The sequence below is a fragment of the Falco punctatus genome, assembly GCF_963210335.1.
Source record: "Falco punctatus genome assembly, chromosome: 1".
Classification (NCBI taxonomy): Eukaryota; Metazoa; Chordata; class Aves; order Falconiformes; family Falconidae; genus Falco; species Falco punctatus.
In genome coordinates, this window is record NC_137580.1 from 39,915,651 (window position 1) to 39,942,814 (window position 27,164).

General features: G+C 40.4%; 1 protein-coding gene across 2 annotated transcripts in view; it reads right to left on the reverse strand.

Annotated features, from left to right (window-relative positions):
• ATRN (attractin) overlaps positions 1-27,164 on the reverse strand; it is a 156,628-nt gene that overhangs the window by 26,399 nt on the left and 103,065 nt on the right. Inside the window, exons 25-26 of one of the 2 annotated variants that reach the window (XM_080396418.1) lie at positions 17,214-17,275; positions 5,792-5,870 (exon numbers count right to left, since the gene is read on the reverse strand). In XM_080396418.1, coding sequence (XP_080252544.1) covers positions 5,792-5,870; positions 17,214-17,275 — 141 coding nt within the window. Of the gene's footprint in view, positions 1-5,791; positions 5,871-17,213; positions 17,276-27,164 lie in introns of those variants that run through there. The other variant, XR_013929629.1, reaches the window with a different exon arrangement.

Consider the following 27,164-nt stretch of genomic DNA (forward strand, 5'->3'; position numbering starts at 1 on the left):
TCAACCAGAGATGAGCTCAATTAGGCAGAGAAGTGACATTAGTGTGTTCAAACAAAAATGGACCATCAGTTTTCCCCTAAGCTTGAATCTCTTGTCAACGTTAATATTTTGGGATGTTATTCCTCTTTGGGGCATCTCTTATTTCTGCTACAATTTCCTTCTCTTGGTGACCAAAGCCACATAAATCACCACAGAGAGCACGCGATGTTTGTATTTTGGAAAAAGCCTACAGGCTCTATGAGTTGGTTCCCATTCACAGATTTTAAATTTAGGAATAGCAAGAAGTTCTGATTATTTGATCTGACCTCCTGCACTGTATAAGGCACCAAATCACACCATGTGACTGACCTAGAAAAGATCCCTCCAAAAGCAGTCATATTCTGAGAGACTTTTTTCTAAAGAAAAAAAAAAACCAACAGTTGTTGCCATTGCTACTCTCGCCATTAAAGGGAGGAGAAAAACAAAACTGCTTTTGACTTTTTTACCCCCAGTTGCAGACACTGGGTGTTATGCCTTTGGCTGATCATTTAGCAGACCTTCATCCCATCATGAATCTTCTATGATTCCTTTTCACAGACACTGACTCACATCATCAAATTTCAATATGTTCTTCCTTGGATAAAATGAGTAATTTGTGATGCTGTACTCTCTTGCTTATCTTCCAGATAACAAATTAATCTTGCAGTGTTGTTCTGTACCATCTGCAACACCCAAGATGCTGCTGAGATCAGAGTGAACCCAGTACTCCAACAACTGGTTACAGATTAATACTAACACTATGCTCTACTTACATTTTATACTTTATTACTCTACTTATAAATGCAGGAACTGGGAATTTACATACAGTTATTACATCACCACAGCCACCATCATTCTGGGGTATTGTCCAGGGAATAAGTATTCTGATAAGTAAACCCACTTTAACTGTTTAAAATAATACAAACAGGTTTACGTTTCACGCTGTAATGAGACAGCTGAGTATGCTAACCATGTAATCTAGATCTCCTTAGAAGTTATCTGCTTGCCATGATTTTTCACTCCTCCAATTCGTGTTTCGTCTACAAACTATACCAACAAGTTAATATTCTCTTCTCGGCTGACAGACACTGAACAGCGCTGTCAGTACTACCAAACAAGAAGGTCTACATGCCAAATGACTGCTGGGAGCTTGGAGAATACAGCAACAAATTTCAGCACCAGTGCATCTCATTTCTTACAAGCCCTCCAAAGCATCTGGGACTGCCCAGATCTAGGGACTTTTGTAACTTGACCTTTTAACGTTCCAGCATAAGGCTGATACCATATCCTTCCAAAACACCACTGGGGACTCTAGACAGCAATGAAGATCCTGATTTACAGTTACTGTTTGAAAATATTCCAATCTTGAATCCTTTTCTTTGACAAAGGATACCCTAAATCACAGTCTAAGAGAGAAGATATGAGAAGAATGAAATAATAACAGGTGACGGCAGGAAAGGGGAAGAAAATGAAGGCAGGGCAATAAATAATACAAAGCACACATCCCTTGGAAAGTCTTTACTGTAAAAATGAACACAGAAATCCGCCTGCTTAAATGGCATTCAGTGTTCATGGATGTTACAGCGGAGGATGTCAGTGAAAAAAGAAGTGCTGCTACATTTTGAATACACTTGGGAGGGACAAAGGTTTCAGCAATGAGGTCAAGAAGAAGAAGGATAATCCCTGCAGTAAATCAATACACAAAACCCATCCTGAACAACTTGGGCAGTGCACAAAGTAAAAATGTTCAGTCCTGGATAGTCTTGGCAAGAAAGGAGGCAAAATGTAGACAATTTTATGTATGTTAAGAGTGCAGGTCAGCTCTAGACACCCAAATTTATAGTTCTGTCTGTACATGCTTGGCATTGATGCTCCCAACACATCCCAACGGGGCATGGACAACAACCCAGCTGACCCTCGTGCAGACAGTTACATTGGGTTGGCCAAATCACCATGCATGCTACATTTGCTGGAAATGTTAAGAAGAGCTATTTCTTGCTCAAAGTGGAGGAGACAAAGCAGACTGAGGGTGAAGGGAACAGGATTTGGACGCTAAAATAAAATAACAAGACAGAAAATTCACAACAGCAAATGAGCATATTAAATTTCTAACACCACTCATATTTTGTGCATTATTCTCTATTACCACCTTGATGCATGTAATGTGTCATTTTCTAGAGACAAGACAGAAGTTTTCCTAATCCTGTTTCTTGATGTCATTCACCTCATCCTAAGCCTCCTAATAAAAGCTGCCTTTTTACTTCCATTTTCCCTCTTCAAGACATCTGAAGATACTTAAACTTGGTGCTCACTGGAGAGGGAATAAACACACAATTTACAATCCCATCTCTTCCACGCCTAATATAACACAAATTGTTCCCATTTTTACTTCAGGTCAAGTTTTACACTCTGCAAGGCCTGAACCTTTGCTCCATCCTCCAAACTCATTCGCCTACAACTATACATTTGCTGCGCCATCTTTGCATACCTAAAAGACCCTTCAGCCAGAAGACTGAGGAACATCAGCACTGACATGTGCAAGCAGCTGGTCAAAGAGAATTAGCTACAGAAATGAAAAAAAAAACCAATGTCCAGAGAATCCTACATATTTTACAAGATCCTGATGTGGATTCTGGATTTGTAGTACGCTGCTTTCTCAGTAAGGAGCAATGCAAACTTAGTTTCAGCCAAATCTGTTCCACTAACCTGATACACCAAGCACAGCTGTACAACTTCTCCCAGCACATTTTCCAAGTAATACCGTCTGAATAATTTTGACTACTAGACCTTTCAACACAGTCCCTTTTCTGTCCTATGCATACTTCAGATTAAGCTTCAGCTATCTACTTTTCACTCTGCACTGCGACAAGAAGTTAGGCACTTGCAACGCCCATATTGGAAGCAGGAGTGATTGATAGCTGGGAATTACCTGCAGACTACATTATATTTTACTTACTTTTGGGTTCAGATTAGAGAATAAGCACAGAATTACTACAGCACAACCCATGGGAGACAGGTGACTGTAACTTGACTACTTCTAAAAATATAGCCCAAACCAGAGAAATATCTTCCTCCAGGGCTGCAGCATATATTAATGTAAAGTTTACAATATGCTGTCTGAATTGGGTGTCTTGCAACTGCTGCTTAATCGGATTTCCTTTCACCCAGCCTCTGATTTGCAAGATGGTGGGAAGAGGTGGAGGAGGTGATCTCCATCAGTGTGTCAGTAGTTTAGGGGGGGGGGGGGGGGGGAAGTGGTAAAACAAAATCTGTTTTTCCCAATCCAACCTGCAAACTTTGTGACCCAAGACTCCTGTAAGGGTACTGAGGAAAACCAAAGAGAACAGCCACCTCCAAAGGAAAGAAGAATGGCAAATCTAAAAATCACATGCTTCAGAAACATCCCCAGAACAGAGGGGGAACTTCTGTACACTTAAAATTTGCAGTGTAGCAAACTGCTACTAATCATTATTTTAAGCATTAATGTTTAAAGAGAGCCTTGCCAGGATTTACTGGGAGTCCATATAAGTAAACCCCTGCAAGCAGTAAAATCATCTTAGATAACACCAAAAGGTCAAAGTGTTTCTGGGTGGACTTTTGTTTCTGGATAGTCTTGATTATTATATCTAATAACGGCATGGCAAACATTTCAAACAGTTGCCTCAGGATTTACAAGTATTTTTAGTGAAAGACGAATGCAATAGCAGAGATCTATGAACTACAAGATAAGAGTCACTAGATGAAAAGAAGGAGCAAGACAAATAACAGTGAAAGACAGGAATCTGCCAGGAAGAGAACACACTGATGAACTGCCTGTCAAATAGCCACACATGTAAATTGAATTTAGACTAAAACATGCCAATATGTTGCTAGCACTCCAGCTTTTTTCCTTAAAACACGCAGCAGACTGAAACTAACTTAATTTATAGAGACATTTTTCTTTTAGGCTACTGCTGAAATATTTTAACTGGGCTCCAAACCACAGTATTTACTTTTCAGTCTGTATTCCTTATACATTCCTAGATAACATTTAACCCCAGGATGGCTCCTGGGAATGTTATGCTGACTCCAGCTTACCTTCCTGCCAAGAAAGTGAGATGGGAAAAATCAGCCACCCTAGTAAAAATTTATCTACCTTCAGAGAATATAGAAAACCTCAAAGACTTAAATTATTTCAAAGATTAAGGGTTATCTGTTTGAAAACCACTGATTATACTATGCATTTGAGTTCACTAGTATAAGCAAAAACATCTGAAGCAGAAAGAAGAAGAGTTAACAGACACTGTCCTGCTTCATTATAAGAAAGGAGATCCTCCAATTGAATAAATTTATATTATTCCCACACTACTGCACTGGGAAGTAGAACCAGATACAGATTTTTGAAGATATGCAAGAAACGGGCACTTGCACAGAATTTAAGCACTGTAAAAATTAATCCCCAGAATACTCTTGATCAACTACTACGTACGAACAAAACACCCTTGAACAGAACAGTTACATGGCTAGGTGCCTGCAGCTGCGAAGAGCTCCATCCCAACAGGACAGCTGGGAGAAAAATCTGTGGGAATGGGCAGATCTCACCCTAAAATCCCAAAGCAGGGGAGAAACACACCTTGCTCCTTAAAAAAAGATACCTGGTCTCGAGTGACAATGTATAGACACTTACATCTAGAATGTGCACACGGACTCACTTGAATAAAGTCTGGCTTCTCTCATTTTGTAAGCAAGTAAACAGATTGCACAAGGCAAAGCTCCTAAAAGTAGTCCCAGGCGCAGCCCAGCTATAGCCTCTGCTATATTTGTACATTATACATGGCTCGTCCTTCCATGGTTTTAGCACTTACCACAGCAAGAAAACGCCAGAAACGTGCAGTCATGCTTGTGGCACACAGGACATGCTTCTCTACAAACACAGCTCTACTATACATTCTGCATTTGTGCTTAAAACCGAGAAACGTGGACACTACTGAGCGACAACATATAGGCTATCCTACCTCAGTCACCCTGAGCGCTTTGGGTGTAACATGAAATTGGCTTCAATTGAGGAGCAGGAAAAAAGGGTGGTGGAAAAGAAACCCCATAATCACCAAATGCATCACGGGTAAACAAGGAGAAACCGTATTTTGAGGGGTGTAAAGCTGCTGCACACAAGAAAATGTTGGGAAGCTGATATGGTCCGTGGGTAGGTGAAGAGGAGAAAGCTCAGGCACTAGAAGTTGCCTTTTTAAGAAGTATACTATTGCTTTCCAAATCGTAGGTGGCTTCTCTCACCTTTCTCTTAGGCTACTATGTTCCAGGGAAAAAAGCACCCACTCACCGCAAAACATTTAGATAAGCTTTAAATTTGAAAATGGGGATTAGCCTTTTTTTTTTTTTTAACAGCTGCTTTTTTAACAGATTAAGGCAGCAGCTAATGTGGTTCAGAGGCTCAGTGCAGAAACTTCGTCTTTTGAAACAGATATAAAGAATCTTCTAATTTGCAGTGGTTTTATATTTATGCTGTCTAGAACCTGAGTTCTGGGAACTCAGGACATTCACCCCTGTTTTTTTGTGCTGCACAGAAACTGCAGCATCAGGATACTAAAATAGCACCATTTGTCACTGAAACTGTAATCGAAAGTACACTATTATAAATCCCTAAACAGAAGCATTTCTAGATTAGTGGAGCTTATCCTTAACTGAAGGTTAATGCTATGCATATCTGAATAAATACAAGAGAGAACAACTATAAAAAAGTCATTTAAGAGATAGTATTCAATTTTGTCAGTTCAACCTCTCTTCGTCGCGATGCCCAGCAACTTTGTTTGATCTTCCAAACCACAGCTGCCACCAGGAGCAAAGACAGGAAACAACTGTAAAGGGGGAAAAAAAAAAAAGTCTTATTGTCCTTGTTCATAACATAACAGCAGTTGAAAAACTCTAGCAACTCAAAAAATCTAGACTAAAAGATCATATAATACTTAGAGGTACTTTGATGAAAGATAACACATCAGTGCAAAGTGTTTCGCACAGTTCAGTGCTCATGACACCAGAACGATGTACATCTATTTTCAGAGAAAACTGTTGTTCCAAAGTTACCTATTTGACCTCCTTATACAACACCCATCAATTTTCACCAGGAAATCACAACAGGAAGGCCAAAGGATTTAATTAAATTGGAAAAAGTCAGTATTGACTATCTTTGGTGATATTCAAAGTGAGAGGACAACCCAAAACAGAAAAGCCTTGAAAAAAAGCAGAGAGAACAAATTATTTTTTCTTTCCCAATTTACAAAAATAAGATAAAGTGTACAGGAGTTGGATTCTTTTTAACTGGCTGTTGTAGAACTACAGGCACTTCTGGATTTCCCCAAATCTATATTGCTTTTCTTACATCTAAATAGAGAAAAGGATGAACAGATTTATCAACTTCTAGGCAAATGCAAAGAAGCAGATTTAACAAAAAGCAGTTATAATAAGAATAATACAAGTCAACTTTATTGACAGTTACGATCTTACCACACTGAATACTTAACGAGCAACTTCAAGGTACACAAGCTTTCTAAGATTACTGTTTTTCCTTTTATATACCTGAACCCCAGTGAAAGCCTCTCTTCTCAAGTACCGCACTGACAGGCAAGAGAAAATGTCTCCAAACTGCCTTCCCAATGGTCAAGCATGTATTTAAAGAGAGTGCTTAAAGGAAAATTAACCAGAATAGATTACTTATTTCCTGAAGTGCACTATTTATGCTGACCACTGTGCTCCACAGGCATGGACAGGGATTTCTGTTGAAGGGGGAAGGGAACTGGCGTGCCCCCCTCCCGGCCTCTGGACATGGCTCAGTTCTTGCCATGCCAGGGCTCCCAATGGAGACCCACAGCCACACAGAAAAGACTGTGGTGGGAGAAAGACCACAACTGCTCAATACTCCCTGCTCTCAAAAACAAATTCAGCACTGCTTCCAAAAATCAATCCTTTTCACAAATCCCCAAAGTTCCTACTTTCCAAACAACGCTGCAGTTTCCACTGTGCTTTCCCACCCTCCTCACACAAACATCCGTGACCCCAGTGATGATGATGACGACTTCTAACTTGGACATGAAGCCACAGCTGCATGGCTGATGAAAAACCCACAGCTTATGATGATTGATGGCACCTCATCCCAACCAGTTCCTTGCTGTTCCTGCTCATTTGCCTTATATGAGCTGCAAGGACTGAATATTTTGTCCTTCAGCAACTGGGAGTCCCACTCTACAATGGCAAATTCTTTCGCAGAGAGTAGTGCAAAGACTTGGAAGTATTTATCATTAAAAAAAGGACAGACAGCAGGAACTGTTCCCCAAGAGGCGAAAGGAGAAGAGCCTGTTCCTGATTACATCTCACTATCCACAGCCTATGTATTATGAAAAGTGCATCTGATCAGGCACCAAATATGCAAGGGGCAGCCAGTAAGTAACGTGATTATATTTTTCAGGCTTAGATATGCACAGAAACGTGTTTTACTGTCACATAGTATATGGTATTAAAAATCGGTGCTTGTGTGACTTCAGCATTAAAACATCTGCATGGCTTTGAAAGACTCCTACAGTGCCTGTTTCTTTATAAATTTAAGCAGGATCATGGAGAGATTTGTTAGGCCTTTTTTTCATTTTAAAAGGTATGTATTCCAAATCGCTTCCCCCACATTTCCTCTAAATATTAAAATCTGACATGATTTCACTGTAAAAGCCTAGCCATTTTTCTGCAAACACAAATAGTTTAGACGAGCATTTTTAATGGCTATTTTATTTCCTTTTTGAGAGATACTGGATTACTACTGAGTTGTGCAGTAAAAAACAATGTGCCCCCATTAACTAGTAAAGCAGATGCATTAAATTGTTTGCTATTTTGGTAAAGAATCTAACATGCACTATTGATGATTGAGAATTTCATGCCTTCAGCTTTCCCTTTCTTTCCTGAAGCTCCCTGCTGCTGTATTAAGCACGACAGCAGACTATCCGTACCACCTGGAAACAGTATTTCTCTGCTGGACAAGGTCATGTTGGGACTAGATGGATTTTCACTTATGTCACACTTGAACAAGCATCAGTGAATGATGGACCAGCAAAATTTTTGAATGCTCGCATTTGTCTTGGGACTCCTGTTAGCTCCCCACAGCATGAAAGCCACCACACTTACTCAACATCTTTGGTAAGCTTTTTTCTTCTTTTAAGCTCCGCTTTCCTCAAAGAAACTTCAAGTCTCGCTAAGGTACAACATTTGCCTTACCTCTGAGGGCCAAGGAGGACAGTGCTCCCTGAAGAGCAAAAATCCAAAATGTATCCATGCAAAGCCAGCACAGACCAGGAGCTAAAAATCTTTGGTCTGCTTTGTGTTTGGTAACATTTTAACATTGTTATACAAATGGAGGGTGGAAATACAACAAAAATCTTCAAGGCAGCAGGGAAAAGTGTTCCTGGCTCCACATCTAATTTAACCATTTAATTTAACCATGAAAACAACAACATTCAAATCGTCTGCAGGAGTCCTCAGGACAGGCTGTTAAAGCACAACGCCTGCCAGGCAATCATGTTCACGTTGTGACTCCAACAAGATGTTTCACCTCAGGATAAAGCATTTTAGATGCAGTTTATGGGCAACAGCTACTGCCATGGCTTATCCAAGTCCACCTCCTTAATATCCCTTTATTTGGAGATATTGGGGAAAGGAGATGGAAGACCAAAGGGCAGAGGAAGAAGGCCAGATGCTTCATCAATCTCCAGTACCTCTGTGCTAAAAAGACCCATTTCAGAGAGATTTATCTTCAGCAGGAGGTTCTCAGGAGGTCAAGCATACAGATGAACCTGTGTTGTGCCATGCACAGCCAGCAAAGTCAAAGAGATCTCCACCTTTCTGTAGGTGACCCTTACAAGACATACATGCTCCATTCACTTGTATCTATCAGACAGCACCAGAAACATACATGCCAAACTGAAGATACACGTCAAAACATGCTGAACTCCTACGAAGATGGCTCTGTTTTGGGAAAAACGTGACCTCAGCAAGTTGTAAACATCAGGGATGGACATATTTTTGGCTGATTCGAACACAGCGTCTCCCTACACGTTCACTTACTCCCTTGGAGAAGAAAGCTAGAGTGGAGAACTAAGAGGATGGCCTTTATCCTTACATTAAATCCCCTTTGTATGTCCCCACTGTACGTGCCAGTCTTTCATGGGTTTCTCTTTCCTGCCTCACTTCTGGCACCACAGCGAAGACTTTCTGAAGAAAACAGAGAGAGGAATTAACAATTAAGGGCTAATAAAACCCCTTTCTAAAACACTCACCAGAGTACCCCGTATTTCAGAGGAACAGCACCATACATCTATATGCTGTCACAAGGAGGCAGCAAATACCCACAAAAGCTATAAAATCACTAAGAAAATATATTTCCCCCCTTGCACTACCTCCCCTTGGCAGCACTAGGGGAGGAATAAAAGGTAGTGCCTGCTTGCTGGGCTGCCGTCCATCACTGGCTGGAAGCGCCCCAAGGGTAGAGTGAAGTCAAGATCTATCTGCTGGGTTTACTCAGCCTAAACCATCCTGAATTAAGTTAAAAAGACCTGTCCTCAAATCAGCAGCTTTAAAGAAGCTTTTCTTTCCCCCGTAGCTTCTTTTGGAAAGCAACTGTGTAAATACGGAACCAGTGGAAAGAAACACCTGCATGGAACGAGAGCCGTGTTGGGAAATGATTTGGAGTGAAAGCCTAGAGCTGGCAGAGTCCTGGTCCAACAGCATGCTCTGCCCTGCTTTTTCCTGAACAGCTTCAGTGATCCCTCTGCCAGCTATAAGCATCCACCCATTTCCAAATGGCTTTACAAATAAACCTTCGCTGCAGAATTTGCTTTACCCTCTTCCTTCTGCTTCTTTCTTCTCCAAAAATAATAGCCTACCCAGAGCCTCCTTCATCCCCAAAATCCACTGTTCATTCAAGTCTTCCCTCTATGCCTCTCCCCATCTCAAACAACAGTTCTGCATCATTTCTCCTCACCCATCTCTCTGCAAAGAAGGGAAAGGGGATAGAAATGTTCTTGGGCTTGTGTATGTCCAAGCACAGCCTGTATGCAGTCCTGCAAATGTCACATACAGGTGAAGCAGCACATCCAGCTGCACCTGAACTATCAGCTGTTGGATTTCCATTTTCCTAAGGCCACGGATGAGTCCAGTTTGAGAGAAGTTCAATTTTTCCAATCAAAAAAAGACGAAACCAGAAAAACTCAGATTAGAAGGAGAAAGACATCTAGAGACATCTAACACTCCTGCAGAATTTTTCAACCCAAGGAAATTTGAACATGACTCATCATTTGGGTCAGGTTCTACCAAATACAGTCAGGTTGGACAGGGCTTGGAGCAACCTGGGCTAGTGAAAAGTGTCCCTGTCCATGGCAGGGAGTTGGAACCAGATGGCCTTCAAGGTCCCTTCCAATCCAAACCATTCTGTGATTCTACGCTTGGCCTATACAAGTTATAAAAGTTTATGTATTAATACTGCAATACAGGGACAAGTTACATTTACATTTTACGGACAATATTCTATTTGATAAATAGATCACTTATGTACAATAAATAACCCACATGGTTATCAGTAACTTCCCCTCAGTTGGCCTCAACACCTGCATTAATTGTTAGTTGATAAGCCTTCAGCGCTCCTTATACCATGGGGTATTCCCACTCTGACACAAAAATCTGAACTTAAAACACCCTTTCTGGTTTTATCCTGCACTCTAAGTTCCTTTTCATAGCGGAGATGACATTGTCTCCACTCCAGGTATCCTTAAAGCTCTTCAAACAAGTATGCTTTCATTTTTAAATGGCTGGAAAACTTCATCAGCACTTTGATATGATGCATTCTCACAAGGAGAGAAGAAAATCCATCTGGCATATTAGGGCTCAATTATTAAACTCTCCTACAATATTTATCAACATCAGAATTGCTAGTAAAAAACTGGCAGTTTTAAATGCCAAAATATATAGCAGCTTCAATACTAATATGCTTTAACATATATAGGTCACTTAATAATTTCAAGGAGCACCACAATGATTACTAAAACACACCCCAAATTATTTTGATGAATTGGAAGCTATTTAAGTGCTATTTAAAAGTAAATTTTAATATGCCGGAGAGTTACAGGACACATTTTACATACTCGATGCATTAAACCTCGAAATAATTGGAACAAGTACATAATGCAGAAGGAGTGCAAATGGTTTGCACGGTTGGCCTTTGCCAAAGAGCTATCTACAGCCAACAGCAAACTAACAGATCCAATCTACAGATCAATGACCTTATCTTTCTGCTGAAGATGGCACCAAGGTTTAACAAGCCACAACCCACCTTCTTTGCAGCAGAGGATATTATTTTTCTTTCGTGTCTGTTAAAAAATTCTACTTATTGACTAGCACAACCAACCTGACACCCTGTAAAACGGCAGCAGCTTCCACCAACAGAAAATCAGCCTAACTAGAGGTTTGAGGTCTTTTGGGAAAGCAGTTATGAGTCTGTCTGGGTTTTTTTGTTTGTTCTGTGGGGTTTTTTTAACTTGCTTTTGTTTTGCTTTTCAGGGTTCAGATTTGCAAGTCCTCCTATGCTATCACAAAGGGCATAACATTACATAAAGGCAAAAAATCATCTTGCAGGTCTAGAATATGGAGCTTTAAGTAAACACACCAAAAATCATGGGACACATGATGAAACTGGAATGAAACCAGTGTTATTTTGACCTGTATTTTGTGGGGGTTTCCCTCACAGTATTTTCAGGCAGGAGAAGAAGCTACTCCAAAGGCAGGGATGCCTGAGCAGGCTGTAGGTATGAGTGGGACTGGGGACCAAGCATGGCGCTGGCCCTGTAGATTCCTTCCATTCCTAGTTCTCTTCTGTATACTCTGCACTACCCTGGTCATCTTGTCAACTTAACTCATGAGAAATACCAAAACGAATTACAGTCAGCGGTCTGTGAGGAGCTATGTGGCTCACCCTAAAGTGGACACTTAGGTCTGGCAACTGAACTGCTCTGGTGCCTACCAGCTGCACTGGCTGGAAGAAGAGCTTTGACACAACACACACAGAAACCTAAATTAAGGTGTCAAAGCTATAAACTAAATCCCATGCTATAAAGGTTTAAAAACTCAAAGTGCTTACATCACAGCCCAAACCACTATGTTCCCATAAGAGACTTGAGAAGCCAAAAGAATAACAGGCACAGATAATGACAGGACTAATTAATGGAGGAGAGACCAAATGGCCTCAATGCTCTAGTCCGCGTGTGACTACTGTGGACAACAATGTAAAGAGTGATTAGGACAACATGGAAAGAAGGAAGTCATGGATGCTGAGGTGTTAAGCTTCTTCACCTTGTTAGAAACAATGCTAAGGTAGTGCCAAGCTCTTCCTTGGAGGCAGTGTGCATGTGTGTATGGGGAGGGGAAAGGATTAAAGAATTCCGACTATATTTTAGGCACATATTTAGTAATGATGCCACTTGTGCTGCAGTAATAAATTGTTTAGTAAACAAAAAGTAAAAAATATCTGCAGCACAACTCCAGATTTGAATTATTGCAACAAGCCATTCCCACTTATTGAAAACACCGGGCGAATGCTTACAGCCAAGAAAAGTAATATATGGCACATTAAACCATCTGCCTGACTGTTGCATGGAGACAAATACCACTGCCTCTAAAGTTTTTCTGAGGAACAGGTCCAATTATTTGTACCAAACTAAAATTACAGTATTTGATATTCAGACCTTAGTAGAGGCACGTGAGGTTTGAAATGCTACCATGAAAACACAAAACTGGCAACTTTTGTTCCATTTGTGAAATACACCCATTTCTCTAAGACATTGTAACACCACGGTGGGACCAGAAAGAGACAGCACTGAACCCCCCTAGAAGGACGTTTCAAAGGTAGATAGGAAAGACAAGACATACTCCAGTCAAGAAATAGGATGAATGGTGCACGTGAGGACATAAAACAAAAGCACAGTAGAAGACACCAGAGGTCTATGGTAAATCACTGTAACAAAGCTCAGGATGAGACCGCAGAATCATAGAATGGTTTGGGTTGGAAAGGACTGGCAAAAGTCATCTAGTCCAACCCCCTGCCATGAACAGGGACATCTGCAACCAGATCAGGTTGCTCAAAAGCCCCGTCCAACATGGCCTTGAATGTTTCCAGGGATGGGGCATCTCCTACCTCTCTGGGCAACCTGTGCCAGTGTCTCAGCACCCTAGTTTTTTAAAATTTCTTCCTTACATCTAGTCCGAAGCTACCCTCTTTTAGTTTGTAACTGTTACCCCTTGTCCTATCGCTAGAGGCCCTACCGAGTAGTCTATCTCCATCTTTCATATAAGCCCCCTTTAAGCATTTAAAGACCACAATAAGGTCTCCCCAGACACTTCTCCAGGCTGAAGGTGATTAGATTTAACAAAATCTCAGAGAAAAAATGATTATACTGATTCACACTCTCACACTCGTGAATGCCAAATGTATTGCCCAGCTGGTCTGGCCAACATTGCTTCCATTCCTCAAAAAGGACAAGGGATTCTGGCTGGCAGGTCCTCACCACATCTCCTGCCTTCATTCTTGGAGACAGCAAGCCTGGTTTCTGGGGTTTATAGATCTTTTATACCACGTAGGGCTCACCAGCTTCTTTGGCAGGACCCTTTGGTTTCAGTTTTGTTCACACTTCCGACCTTCTAGGCAAGTCTGTTAGTCAATACCTCCTCATTTTGAGTTTCTTAGGGCTGCTACACTAGGAAAAGGAATGGCAGTAGTGACATGCTGTGACCTTGCTGCCACCTTCCTAGTTTTGGTGCAAGAGCTGTCCTCCTGCCTAGCTGCAAGTTTACCAGCGTGATCCTTGACTGCTTCACAGCCAGCTGTGTCACCAGCTGTGCTTTCAACTCCTGTTCTGCTGGTTCTTGCAGTGCTTACACATCCTTATTTCATTCAAACTGTTCTTAATACTCCTCTTGTAAGCCTCTACAGAACTGGCCAAGAAAGCAGAGGAGCACAGAACAAATATAGATGCATTTGGTTTTTGTAAAAAAAAAAAAAAAAAAAAAAAAAAAGGGGGGGGGGGGGAAGAGGGCGGAGGGGAGAAGGATCACTGGGCAGCAGTATGAGTTTAGAAGGCCACAAATATTTTTACACCTCATGTATGTAAAAGTACACTGGTAAGAAATACGTATTATAGATAGGTGTGGTGGCTTACACAGATTTTTTGGAAGATAAGGAACCACAGATACTAAGAACAATGTTTACTAGAGACTGTCAAAACAGCTCAAACTATCCACTGAAAAACAACAGCAAAATTTGTAAATTAAAGACCTGTGTTACGAAAAGCAGAGAGGAGGAAACAGAAAAAAATAGTTTGCTTGCATCTCATTTAGCTTTGCAAAGGTTAACAACAGTTAGAGTATCATTTTGCCTGTGGCTCCAATTATAATGCAATATTAATGACCCCATAACTTCACCATTCTACTCAACCTTTATCCACTGACATTTTCTTTGCTTAAAATAAAACGTTAACGTGTTGCAAAATAAAATAATGGTAACATACAGCCACATGCCTGGCTTCAAGCAGAATACCGGCTCCTAAAGGAGCTCCCAGAGCCTAACAGCACCTCTAAATGTGAGGCACCCTGTCTCTGACCCACAGTAGCCCACCCAGCTCTTAAATTAAATGGCAACCAAATCCAGCAGTCATGTTTCGTCCTGCTCCGCACTGCCTGATGTTGTTTTAACACACGGCCAGGCTCCTGGCTTCTCTGCGACGCTGTGTGCTTCCCAGAGTCAGTCCAGCCAGTGCCTGTGATACTCCATAAATTCAGCAGTGCTGGAGTCTGGCAATCCAGCTTGCATTCCAGTGCCCATTGGAAGGACCGGCTTGACCTAAATCATCACAAATATCAGCAACGCAACTGAAAATCTAACACCCACCCACCCCCGTTTCCCTGGGTGGTTCTCTGTGCAACTCAAAGCACAGCTGTTTCTTCCAGCTGCATGGCAGAAGAGCATGTTTAGGTTACAATGAAGTGGAGAAGGTGGCTTCTAGGAGATGGAAATGTGCCACAACATCACCAGCACAGAAAAAAATGTCAAAATTCTCCGCAGAATAGCAAAATAAAGCAAGACCCCTGAACGTACTAATAGAAAGTCATTCTAAACATCCATTTCCTAGGACAAAGACTCTTTTTGTGTCCATTATACTCAAAGAGTTTATAGGTACCTCAGTTTTCAAGTTAGGGGTGGCCTACAGCTCAAAGAAGGTTTTGCCAACTGTCTTTAGGCTTTGCAGAAAGCATTTTCATTGCCTCTACTTAGCGTGCAAATTTTCAGCCAATTCTATCTCATTAACATCACAGGGGGCTATCAGATATTACTCATTTATGGTCTAACTTGGATTCAACTGTAATTATGAAACGCACCCAAGAGCATTAAAAATGCAAGCATTTCCAGAGTTTCCCCTACAAACAGCAGAGATGAATCATGCTGTTCTAATATGCTGGTTGTTTAGCAAGTTATAGCGACTGTAAAATAAAATGCTGTGAGAGGAACTTAGCAGTAGTTACAGTTAAAGAATCGAAGAATTTTTAATGCATTATAAATGCTTGGCTGGAAAATACCAATAAACTGTCTTCTCCCAAGTATACACGTTCTTATTCGTCTGGCATGTTGGGATGCTAAATAATACTGCAACATTATTTCTCAAGATCCATGTGACAGCAGTGAGGGAGGGAAGGAGAACCACTGCTGACTCTTAAATCTACCTAACTTTTGGACACACACTCGCAGCTGCATGTGCTTGTTGAGATACAACACACATCTCCTGCTTCAAACTGTGATTTTCTTCCAATAATGGAACTGGAGAAATCACTCCCATTGAAGAGTTTCAAACTCTCATACACAGGTGGATCTGGGGCTGTAAAACCCTAATGGATAGCTTTTAAGTTTGGATTGATCTTATGCCACTAAAAAGGAACTAAGGAACCAACTGCTTCCCTATTCATTCTCCTTGTAAGTAATTAACTCTGCCACAAAGACTTTTAGGGAAGACCTTTACCATGATGTATTCAGCAGAACAAACGCTTAAGTCTGATCCAGTCGTTAACGCTTACACCGTATCAATGCAAACAAGGTGGTGGTTCAAGCCTGCTGTTTATCTGGGATTGTATTAAAGCACACTCAACTCTGTAAAAACTACATACTAAAAAAAAAAATAAATAAATTATAAACCACTTGTCTGAAGGACCCATCTGGTGTTCCATCCTTTAATTGAATTTAATATGGAATCTAAAGCAAGATATCATTCCTGCTGCTCATTTTAAAATGGGCATAATATTGCCTACTTTAAAACAGGTTGTAAGATCTGGAGTACTGTTTACTCCATGTATATCCCTCCTGAGGGACTTCTCCTTATTGATCAAGTACTGCTTTATATTTGTGGAATATTAACAGTTCCTAGAATAGAGGCTAACACATTTGATTTTGAAACCTTAAAGGGATGGCCTGTTCTGCTTCAGGAGACATCTAACCCCTTTGTTAGTGCTATACTTTTTTTTGAGGATGGAAGAAGAAACAAGTATTGAAATAGTTTCTGTTGGCTCCAACTTGTAGGGAATTATCAGTTTGCTTTACACCAAGAAATGCACTTTACCAAGCAGTTAATAAAGGACAGAAGGGTATTTAACTTGACATCTTTTCAGAGTTCAGCTTAAAAATCAAAAGGTGCTACCTAAAGAGTTTGAAATTAGTCCAGGCTTAACTCTTCGCATTATCACTTCCTTAATTTATGGTTTGTGCCTGACAATATGTGAAGATATGCAATTTCTGTAAGTTATACGTTATTTGTGTGATGTGGTAACTCAGAAGATGCCTTCTATACATTTTAAAAGTAACTTCTCCATTTCAAATACCTCCCCCACCCCCAAATCTCCCTCTCCCTGCATGCATAGGGACGGGATGTATTTGCCAAGACAGGCAGACAATTTTCTTGATGTATTTCCCAATTAAATACTTCAAATATAGTAGAGATTTCCATTTTCAAGGCTGCAACATAAGCAGAATATTTAAGTAAAAAAAACAAAACAAAACACCAAACACTACACTGAAAAACAAAACCCAAACATCTTTCCTAGGGAAGAAATATTTAGCTGTCTTAAATGAAAAGTACCTGAAAAATGTCACAAAGAACTGTACCAGGTCCATAAAGTTGCTGTGTTGTGAGAATGCAATCTGCAAAAGAAAAGCAAATGCTTTCTATTACTTAGTGAAAATTCATATTTCAGATGCATTGTTGCTGAAATAAAAAAATTACAATGAAATATGTCTTTAGTTAAATCAATTAACATTTTTGAACACTGTTTTGAAAGAGCAGTGAAATATTCTAAGGGAAAAGAAAGTAAACTAACAGCATTACTTTGAAATCATTTATCCAAAAAATGAACCTAAACAAGTAACACCTCTCTCTCCCGGCAATGTTTAAGGAACAGTCTTCAGTGCACATTAACTGCCTTGGAGGAAACACTAGTTCAAAAAGTTTGAACACAGAAGTTTCATAGAGCTAAATACAGAGCACCTTTAATTATTGTATACACAGCAACCCAAAGCACAACATTTAGAAATTCAAAACACAGGCTCCTATTCAAACTATTCATACATCAAAATCTACTTGAATAAGTAACTTACACAGAGAGCAGCAAAAAGGCATGAAACACAGAAGATAATAGATACTGTAAAAACAGCTATGGCATTCATCTTAACTCACTTTCCTGCAATCCACTCAAACTGCAAAGAAAAGTGGAAAACAACTGAATATTTTGGACAAAACAGAGGGAAGAAGTGAGCAGGAAATTGGGAGGTGGTTAGAGGCAAAAGGAAAGATTAGGGAGCCTGGTTAAAAATAACAAAGCAGAGGGGAGGCAAGCCAACAGAAAGGCAACTTCTGCAATATTAGGAATCAGAAGTTCTTTCCAGGTACCTCCTATTTCCTCTGACTATCAATCTCAGCACCACAACAGGACATTAACTCTTTCATGAAGTAACTGAATTTCTAGCAAAACTAAACTGAAATCTGCACTTACAAAAGCTTTCTAGGGAAAGCTTGATTTATTTTTTCTATGATTCTGTGGTTCTTCCACGGATATTAAATTCATTTAGGGTGTCATTTGTTATTTCCTTCCACGCCCCCCACCCCCAAATAAAATGGTACCATTAGCATAAATATAAATCTCTCCACCCAGCAACAGTCACATTCCAAAAATAATTACTATATACAAAATCAGTTATCACTTGGACTTCTGTTGCTCTAGAACACCTTCTATCATCATATTTGCTTTAAATATCCATTGTAACTTGGAGTATGAAAGCTGACCAAAATAATTTTCTTATAAATATATTGAAATGCTCTTGATCTGAAAGCTCCTTTACAGTGTACAACTTTGGTTTTGCTGGAAAGCTGACTTGAAACCTGCAGACCAGATGCTTGTGACCTAAATATTACTGCCTGCAAAAGACAAGAAAAGACAGTTTCTTGCTGATTTTTTCCTTATAAAGTGCTTCCCAACAGCTTTCTCATTAGAAAAACGAGAGTAAGTATGATTTCACTTTTTATTTTCTAATTCACTGCATGGTAACTGAGGTGGTTTTATATTCGCCTAACTATTGTGGCATTTCTTTAAGACAAAGAATTTCCTTACTAAAAGAGCACATCCCCAAATACAAACTTGTAATATATCCAGTATATAGAATTATGATCTGACAATAACTGTGATGCTGCCTGACTATAAAAGATGCATTTCAAAACAAAGACCTTATTATGTATCAACAACTTATATTTAAAAATCCCTTTGTAGAAAAAGAAAATTAAAAGCACAAAGAAATCCACAACGGGCCTGTCCTCTGCAGATGTTTGTTAGGACCAGATTCTGTGGTGGAAGCCAAAGCTTGCTCCAATTGGAAGAAGAAACAAGTATCTGCTGATTTTAAAAAAGGACAGATTCCATGAAAGATTCATGAGACTCATCTCTAAACAGCCACCAGGGAAGGGCTTCTCAGTTTTTGAGAACACAATTGCAGGAAATAAATAAAACAGAGAAGGAAAATTTGGGTTTGCTTCACACAGAAGCACTAGAAATGCTTTACCAGTGGTGGGTTTTTTACCTATCTGATGAAGCTCCTTCTCTTGCAAAGACCAACTGAGGATCTTCACCTCATACATGGATTAAAAAAAAAAGCGTAGGTTGGTTTCTTCAATTTACTTCTCACAAGCTGAAAACACTTTATGCTATTAAACCTGACCAATCTGTGTCACAGGCAATTTAGTACCATAATTGTTAATGGTTTGCTTACTTAGAGCTTAATTTCCCCTAATATAATCTGTTCCTAAGACTTAATTAATTCAGTTACATAGAAAGTTTGGTTAGAAATAGCTGTTAAAATTAGACTGTTCATTCTGATATAGGAAAAATATGGCACAAATTTCTAAGCAGTATGGATTTTTAATTAAGTTTATATGGCAGCAGAAGATTCATTTATCCGTTCGCAAAAACCTAATTTTGTACCAAAGGAATAAGCAGCATAACTGTGTGAACCTGGTGTGTACCTCGTGTAACATTCGTGACCGTTCCAGGATGTTTTATCGTGTGTTTTTAGGAATAATCCTTCAGTAGTTAAGACCAAAACAGATTAGAAAATTAATTACATGAATTCCAGAGAAGATTATAAAGCTTGTGTTTATCTGTTCTGAAAAGGGATCTGAAAAATCTTACCAGCCTATCACTTTTTTTTAAGGCCACATCATTTGAAGTACCAAATAAATTGGGCTACTTTCCAGATGAACAAAAATAGCTGGCTATCTGGACTGACAAAATGTATAATTAAGAGCTTTGCCTTCTTTATCATTTGATTAGCATAAAATATTAAGCCAAGAAGAAAATTCAGCTACCTCTAACTAGCCACCAACATCAAGAAGTGCACTATTTTTGAAATCCGTACGCATACATTTCAAAGGAGTTAACGGTAAAGCGCTTGGCCACAAAATATTCTGAGTAAAGGAAACGCAGCTGGATCCCAATTGACACTGCAGTACCAGTTGGTATTTCAAACTCAAAATGCTTCTGGGTGTTAAACTACAGCCTATGACCGATATAAATTTTGACAAATTGGGACGATTACACGATTACACACCAGGAACTGGTTTGCATTAGTACCCAAGTCTATGCTTCAAGAGGAGAGAAACTTGAGAAAAATTTGATACAAAAATAGGTCCACCTGACTCTCACTCAACTTCTTATTTCAAAACAGGTTCACTTTAAGCCTGTAAGGGCGACCATAGCTGAAGTTATTTAAGCCTCCATTCTTTTAATTTACAAGTGCTTTGAACTGATTAGAAGTACTTGAATTTCACACAGCGCTAACAAAAATTAGTATCACTGACACAAAGTGAAATTATTTTTTTCATTAAATACAGCAAGAAACAAATATGAGTAATTCCTCTCGCTTACCTGTAACAAGCAGATTTACAGACAAATCATCACAACAAAATTCTTTTTACTTGTGCTGAAAGTTACTGTTGTTTTACAGAAAAAGAAGCCAAACTATAAACCACAATGGGAATGGGGCAAATCTCTCTCCAAACCCAAATAATTTCTAATATTATACATAACATTAGTACTCCTAATCTAAACTTGTTAACCGAAGAACTGCCAATGTACTGAAGAACATTTCAAGTATGGCATTTTCATGCCATAATTTGGTGCATTTGGGGTATCTAAATGCTTGAGAAAACACAAAAAACTTTGTTTCTACAGCTTTTCTTTCCCTGCTAACAATTCAGGACTATTCACATGCTGTATTTTTGCCCTTCTCCACTTAAGTGACTCAATTCACTTCAGTGCTGCCTTTCTTTTCAACCCTACTTCAATGTTACGGATGAGAAAAAGGGAAACGGGAAATGGTATTTTGAACAGGACATACTCCTAGAATAGAATTGTAAAGGAGAGAAAAAGAAAAGTCTAATTAACTTATGAAACCAGAGAAGTACAACAGAGAAGGCGCAACGTGAGGAAGGCTACTGGAGTGTGGTGCTTGCTGTGAATTCAGAAGGTATCAAAAGGTCCCTACTGCTAGATCCATTAACCTCACCTAGCAGGTGGGAGAATGCACCAGCACTTGTGTTTTGAAAATCTGCAGGACCACACAGCACTGAAACCCACAGAAATTCAGAGATTTCAGGCTGCTTTGCTTTTTATTTCAATATAGCTCCAGTGGCAAAGTTAACAAACAAAGCAGCAGCACATAAGGCTGAAAGGCTGGGAACTCCATGGGCTTCCAAAGAGAGAAAGCCAACTGCCAAACAAGCTGCAGGTGACATTTATGTGCATCTTCCTCTGTACCTCCACTGCCTCTGCCTTTTTTTTTTTTTTTTTTTTTTTTTTTATGGTTAGAGGCAAGAATTCAATCTGACCTTGGAGAATACAGACAACAGTAAGAGGGAGCCGTGGCCTGAATGCTGAGTGCCTGCGCTTCTGTCAAAGGACCTGCTGAAAAACAAATGGTTTTTAAGTGTTCTTGACTGACGCCAAAGTCATCAAAACATTAATTTTGCCCTCTATGATAGCAATGGGGGGAAATACTGCTCTTCTGCTCAAGAGAAACACCATTCCCTCTTTCAGTTCTCCTTTAAACACAAGTACAATGTGCTCCAGTGAAACACATGGCAGAAACCCCGTAGTGTTGTTGGTGCTGTCTCCTCAACAGCAGCAGCGAGCCAACTCCAACAGCCTCGGCGGTGAGGTTTCAGGAGAACCCAGCCAACCCAGCAATCCAGCTCCACCACCTAAAAGGTGGTCTCGGCTCTGCCACATGCTGCTGCTGCTGCTTCATGTGTTCTGTGAACATCCTTAATGAGCCAAGGCAAGTCATTAAGCCAGCCAAGAGCTAACCATAGGAATGCACAGCTTTTGGCTGGTATTTTTGAGCTGACTGCTCATGGAGGCAAACTCAGCAGCGACCCAAGGGAGGAGCAGGGGAAGATGACCCTGTTTGGGCAGGTGGCTCTCAAATTGTCTCAGAGATGTGAGCTCCCAGGACACCTTTTCAGAAGGAAGTATCTCTTCACCTCTAGAGATGAGATTTATGGGATTCAGACACAGTTTAAGACATCTAAATAGAGGAACTCAGAAGGATATGCCTATCATCCTTTTACACTCGATGGAGATCTCACCTGTGATTCAGCTGGCCAGTGTACGTGCCTAGTACAAGATTACCTGAACAGTTCTGTATCTAAGTCTCCATCTATAATGGGACCTTAAACACTTGTGGCCCATGAAAACACCTATTTGTAGACCCCTACATTTAGATGGTTCAAATTTCCACAGTGCATCCTTGCCCTTGGTTTCATAGATGCTCCATTGTAAGCTCCATTCATAACCCAAACAGGGATAACCTATTGCCATTCAACTGCCCTGGGACACCTCACCTGGTCCCCAGCTGCTGTTCCAGAAGGGTGTGGGCCTCTAGAGATAGGTCCTACATCCCATCTGCCATCCGCATGGCACTGTGGGGCCATGTTTAGGCATTGAACATCATGGCACACTGCTGGACCAAATGCAGCTATGTTTCTGGTAAGACACACGGATGTTGGACCAGGTGTTGAGCAACAAAAAGGAAGTGGCTACTGATTTACTAAAACTGCTTTCAGTGTCAAGAAACAGAGACTGGAACTGGGTCAGTACACCCCAGTGTTAAAAGCTCAGATGATTCAAGGAAAATGATGGAAGAAGAACGTCCCTGAATGGAAAAAATTAAAATCCAGGATTCGAGCTTACAAGAACCACTTTGCCTCCCTCTTGCAAACCTCTTTGATGTGGTGGTAAGCTTAAAAGTAGACTTTAATTTTTTTAAGTCTCATGCAGCATGGCAAAGCGCAGGAAAAGCTCATGCTATAAGCCTGATAAGCAGGTTAAACAGTCTGCATCCCCGTTCTCCCCACCCCAAAATACAAATCCACAAACTTGACTAAGATAAATCGGATAAATTCATCTGTAGGAATCTAGAAAGGTAAACAAATCAAGTCAGAGACCTGACCAACGTGCCCCACCACTAGGATATAGGTACAGAATTGTACCTTTCAGATCAGACTGTGGAGTGAACCACAAAATACAAAAAAACAGGCTAAGTCAGGACTACCCATCCCCTGCATTAATGTTGTGTATCACCCCTGGAAACAATAAGCTCATTAATACCTGCTGTTTCTTTACTTCTTTTCATGATGGTGGATCCTAGGGACAATCAATGTGGGCTAACATGTCACAAAATGTTAAAGAACAAAAACATTATATTAGCAATCTAGGTACAAAAGGTAACAGGCAAATGCCATAGGATGATCAATTGCTGAAAGAAACCATGATCCTCTTAAAATACCATAACAAACCTTGTTCTGATTGTTGCTGTTCTAGAAGAAGAACATATACCAGTTTTCTTTTGGGAGCCTTATGCCACAGCATCCTAAGAGACAGTTTCTTTTTGGATGCAAGGGCATCAGTTGCCCTTGGTCCACCTTCACCTGGAAAAGGGCTGATTAGCATTATACCCCACCTTAATCTAAACCCAAACCATCTGAATTTGGCTGTACCAAGTACAGTTTGGCAATTTAATAAATGGATAACAGAATACAAATGTCAGTGAATGAAGAAATTTGAAAGCAAAATGTGTCTGCTGAACCTCCAAAAGGGAGGAGAAGCATTACAACTATGTGCCCCTGTGCAGCGTTTATGTTAAGTGCAGAACAAGACATCTACTCTGAAAAAATACAAGATACTTGCATCCCTAAGGCAACAAAGCAAAGCTTATTATAGACCATGATTTCACCAGCATTTTAAGCCTTCCATAAGTGCTGCTGGTGCCCACGTGTGTACCCATACTCTCCTTTTAACCGTTTCTTCCCTTATTTCCCATGACCCAGCAAGTGTGTACAGTATATTTGCAGCTGTATAGTCAATCAGGTCACACAACCCAATGCAGCTGAAAACTACTCTTTGCTGAGCCAGCTTTCAGGTGGATCCATACCCTGGTCACAGCCACTGCACCCCTGTGCAATGTGATGCCACACAACAGACGCAGGACATTCAGAGGCATCATGGATCTATTTTAAGCAAACAGCAAGACTACATCCAAATTTTGAGGTTAGGAAGAATATTTAAGCTGACGAGCACTGTAAGTCCTCAAAAGCTGCAAGAACAACCTGTTTGCAGGGAAAGATTCTCTAGATAGAAAAGTGAAACTGTAAGTTTGAGAGAAGGAAGGGTCTTACAGCAATTATTTGTAACTTGAAAAACTGTGACACTCAACAAGTTGTAGCAGAGCATGAATCAGAGGTGGGAGATCCCAGAGTATTTGTAATAGACCTGATGGTGTAGGTGTGGATGTCAGGAGGACCTGTGATGCTCAGTTGAAAGCTGACAAATATGAGTAAGGGGTAACCATCCACAGCCACAACACCAGCTGATCTGACAGCTAAAGGTCCAGGAGAGGAAGATCAAAGAAAGCAAAAAGGTCACAGACATTAAATCTAGATCAATCTGTTCCTGCTTGCTCATTGCTCATCAGAAGCTCAAAAATAATCTGCATCCAAGCACACTCAGACTGCTGCTCTATATTCGTAGAAGAAAAACTTCTGGCCAACTTGGTGCTGAAGAGGTTCACATGCTCAGATTTAAGTTCTACAACAAGTAAAAATAAAATCTCCACTAAAATTTCATTTTCAAACCTACTACTATGAGCCACGTTGCTCCTGTATGAATGACCAATGAAAGAGATAAATGACTTACTTCTCATTTGCTGCAATATTAACTAAGCTATTGAGCTTTATGGCACAAACACTTGATACTGTGCAAATATAAAAACTAGTTCACTTCTGAACTTACACCGAGATGGAAATCGATTTATATTGCAATACTGTGCTGCCTTACTGCAGTAGTCACAAATTGTCACTTCTCAGCTAATTGGCTGCAGTCAGAAGTTGGCTCAGAAATGCCAATTATATATGCTTTGTCTCCCCATGCGACCTCTCAAATTGCTGTGCAGAGCAAACACAGGCATAGCTGTCTCTGAATTAAAAATAGTGCTTAAGATTTAGTCCCCCACTGCTCTGCATCAGAAAAATTACCACACAAATCTCACAAACGGGAAGTATTTGTTCCATAAGCAGGCAGGTGTTGAACAGTGACGCTCACCTGAATCTAAAGTGCACTAGCAAACAATATCCTGGGAAGTCCCATAAATGGAACAGCCATCTCAGACCAGATCCCGCAACCTACTTGTCACAATAACACACTACCAAATGCCACAAGAAACCTGAGGTAGGGACAGAAAAAACTCCAGTTCCCCTAAATGCCAGGAAAATACCTTAAAACCAAAGATCATGCATTCCCGCAGACCTCTGCTGCATTCACACTCCATCCTGTCCACATGCTGAAGGTGGAAATGGTCATACAAGAGAAGAGTGGTAAGGTAGCTGGAGGTTACTGTAGCAATTTTGCAGGAGGAAAAAATAAAAAGAAGCTAAAAATAAATACAAAACAAAAGGCCCTATATAGCAACAAGAGGGAGCAGCTGAAGTTAACAACAAAGGTAGCACTGTAGTGGTAGCGAATGCCGCAGGTTGTGCAGGCACCAGTGGTGGTGTTAAGCTGTAGGAAAATAGAAGCAAGAATTCACAGCCCTGTAAACTCGCTTTTGACACTGGAGTTTGGGGTCAGTCGCTGGGTGCTGCTTCCTGAGAGCTCCTGCTCTTGTGCCTGCTGTGAACAGCGGCACACTTGTGGCTGGATTTTAACAATTGTGAAAGAATTTCTGATAAACCTCACTGCAACGGGTGAAGAGGTACTGACCCAACTATAATTTCAACCAGGAGTTAAGTAGCCTCTAAGGAGGGTTAAAGAAGGAATTCACACCTATAGTTCTGCCCCAGAAATGCAAAGTGCAACTTCCCAGGCTGATCTACAAGATGGTAGCTTTCCTCCAAAGTCCTGTGTGTTGCCCTGCAGCAAGGAGGCCATTCTTGCAGGCGACTCTGTAGGCACAGCAGCTAAGGTGAAGCTGAAAATTCAGGTAGCCACTGCTAAAATAACCTCAGCAAAAATCCCCATTGGCTTTGTAAAGTTTGAGAGAACATCCAACAGTGAAGAGGTAGGGTTCCAGAGGGTGAGTAGTACATCCAATGAGCTGAGATGGCCAAGTTATAATTAAATTCTCAGTAAGGTAGATTTCCATGGGGAAGATCTCCCTAAAGTGCACTTCAACTCCCCCAAGCTTCAGGTGCAATCCCTCCCCAAAGCAAAGAGCACAGCACACAAATAATCCCATCTCATTTGGGTTCTTGCAAACAACTGAACTGTTGTTCATTGTTTCAACCTGTTGAAATCTGGTGAATTTTTACATACTAACTCACTCTTAAGACTAAGCTAAAAATCATGTATTCCATAATAACAGCAATTAAGTTCAGGCAAATTACTATCATCAAGTGGAGACACAGACTAACATTAATCACTGCTAGCAGTAAACAGACTTCAGTTACAGAAAAGAAACTCCTTTAACTTATTTCAAGGGCTTGGAAACAATCAAATGGTCAAGACTCCCAACCTCACATGCTGCTGGTGGACAAAAATTTGTACTTACCATTAGCCTCTCAAAAGCTAGGTAGCAGTACGGTGTCCAGCTGAATACCTTTGAATGCAAATTTTATGCTTGGAATTCAAAAGGAAAAGGGTAAAAAAAAAAAAGTATAGAAGCGAGATGTTGTCACATTGCTTCTGCCCCCAAAGAACTCACTACCAGAGTGCTCCTTTTTGTCTAAGAAGGGATTTCTCGTTGCTTACAAACTCTTGTCCACACCTAACCTTGAAGACTGACCTACAGGTTTGGTAGAAGTCACCTGAAAAGGGATTCTTGGACCAATTCTATACATTGCCTGTTTTAATTCTACGATGTCTAAGCAACAGCACCTTCTCAACCACTGCACAAAAACTTTGTGCCATTTCTACTTTAAATGTTTAATCAGAGGGAAAAAAAAAACCCTTTCTGCTAAAAGGTCTTGCTTATTAAATGAAATGCAGGTAAGGAA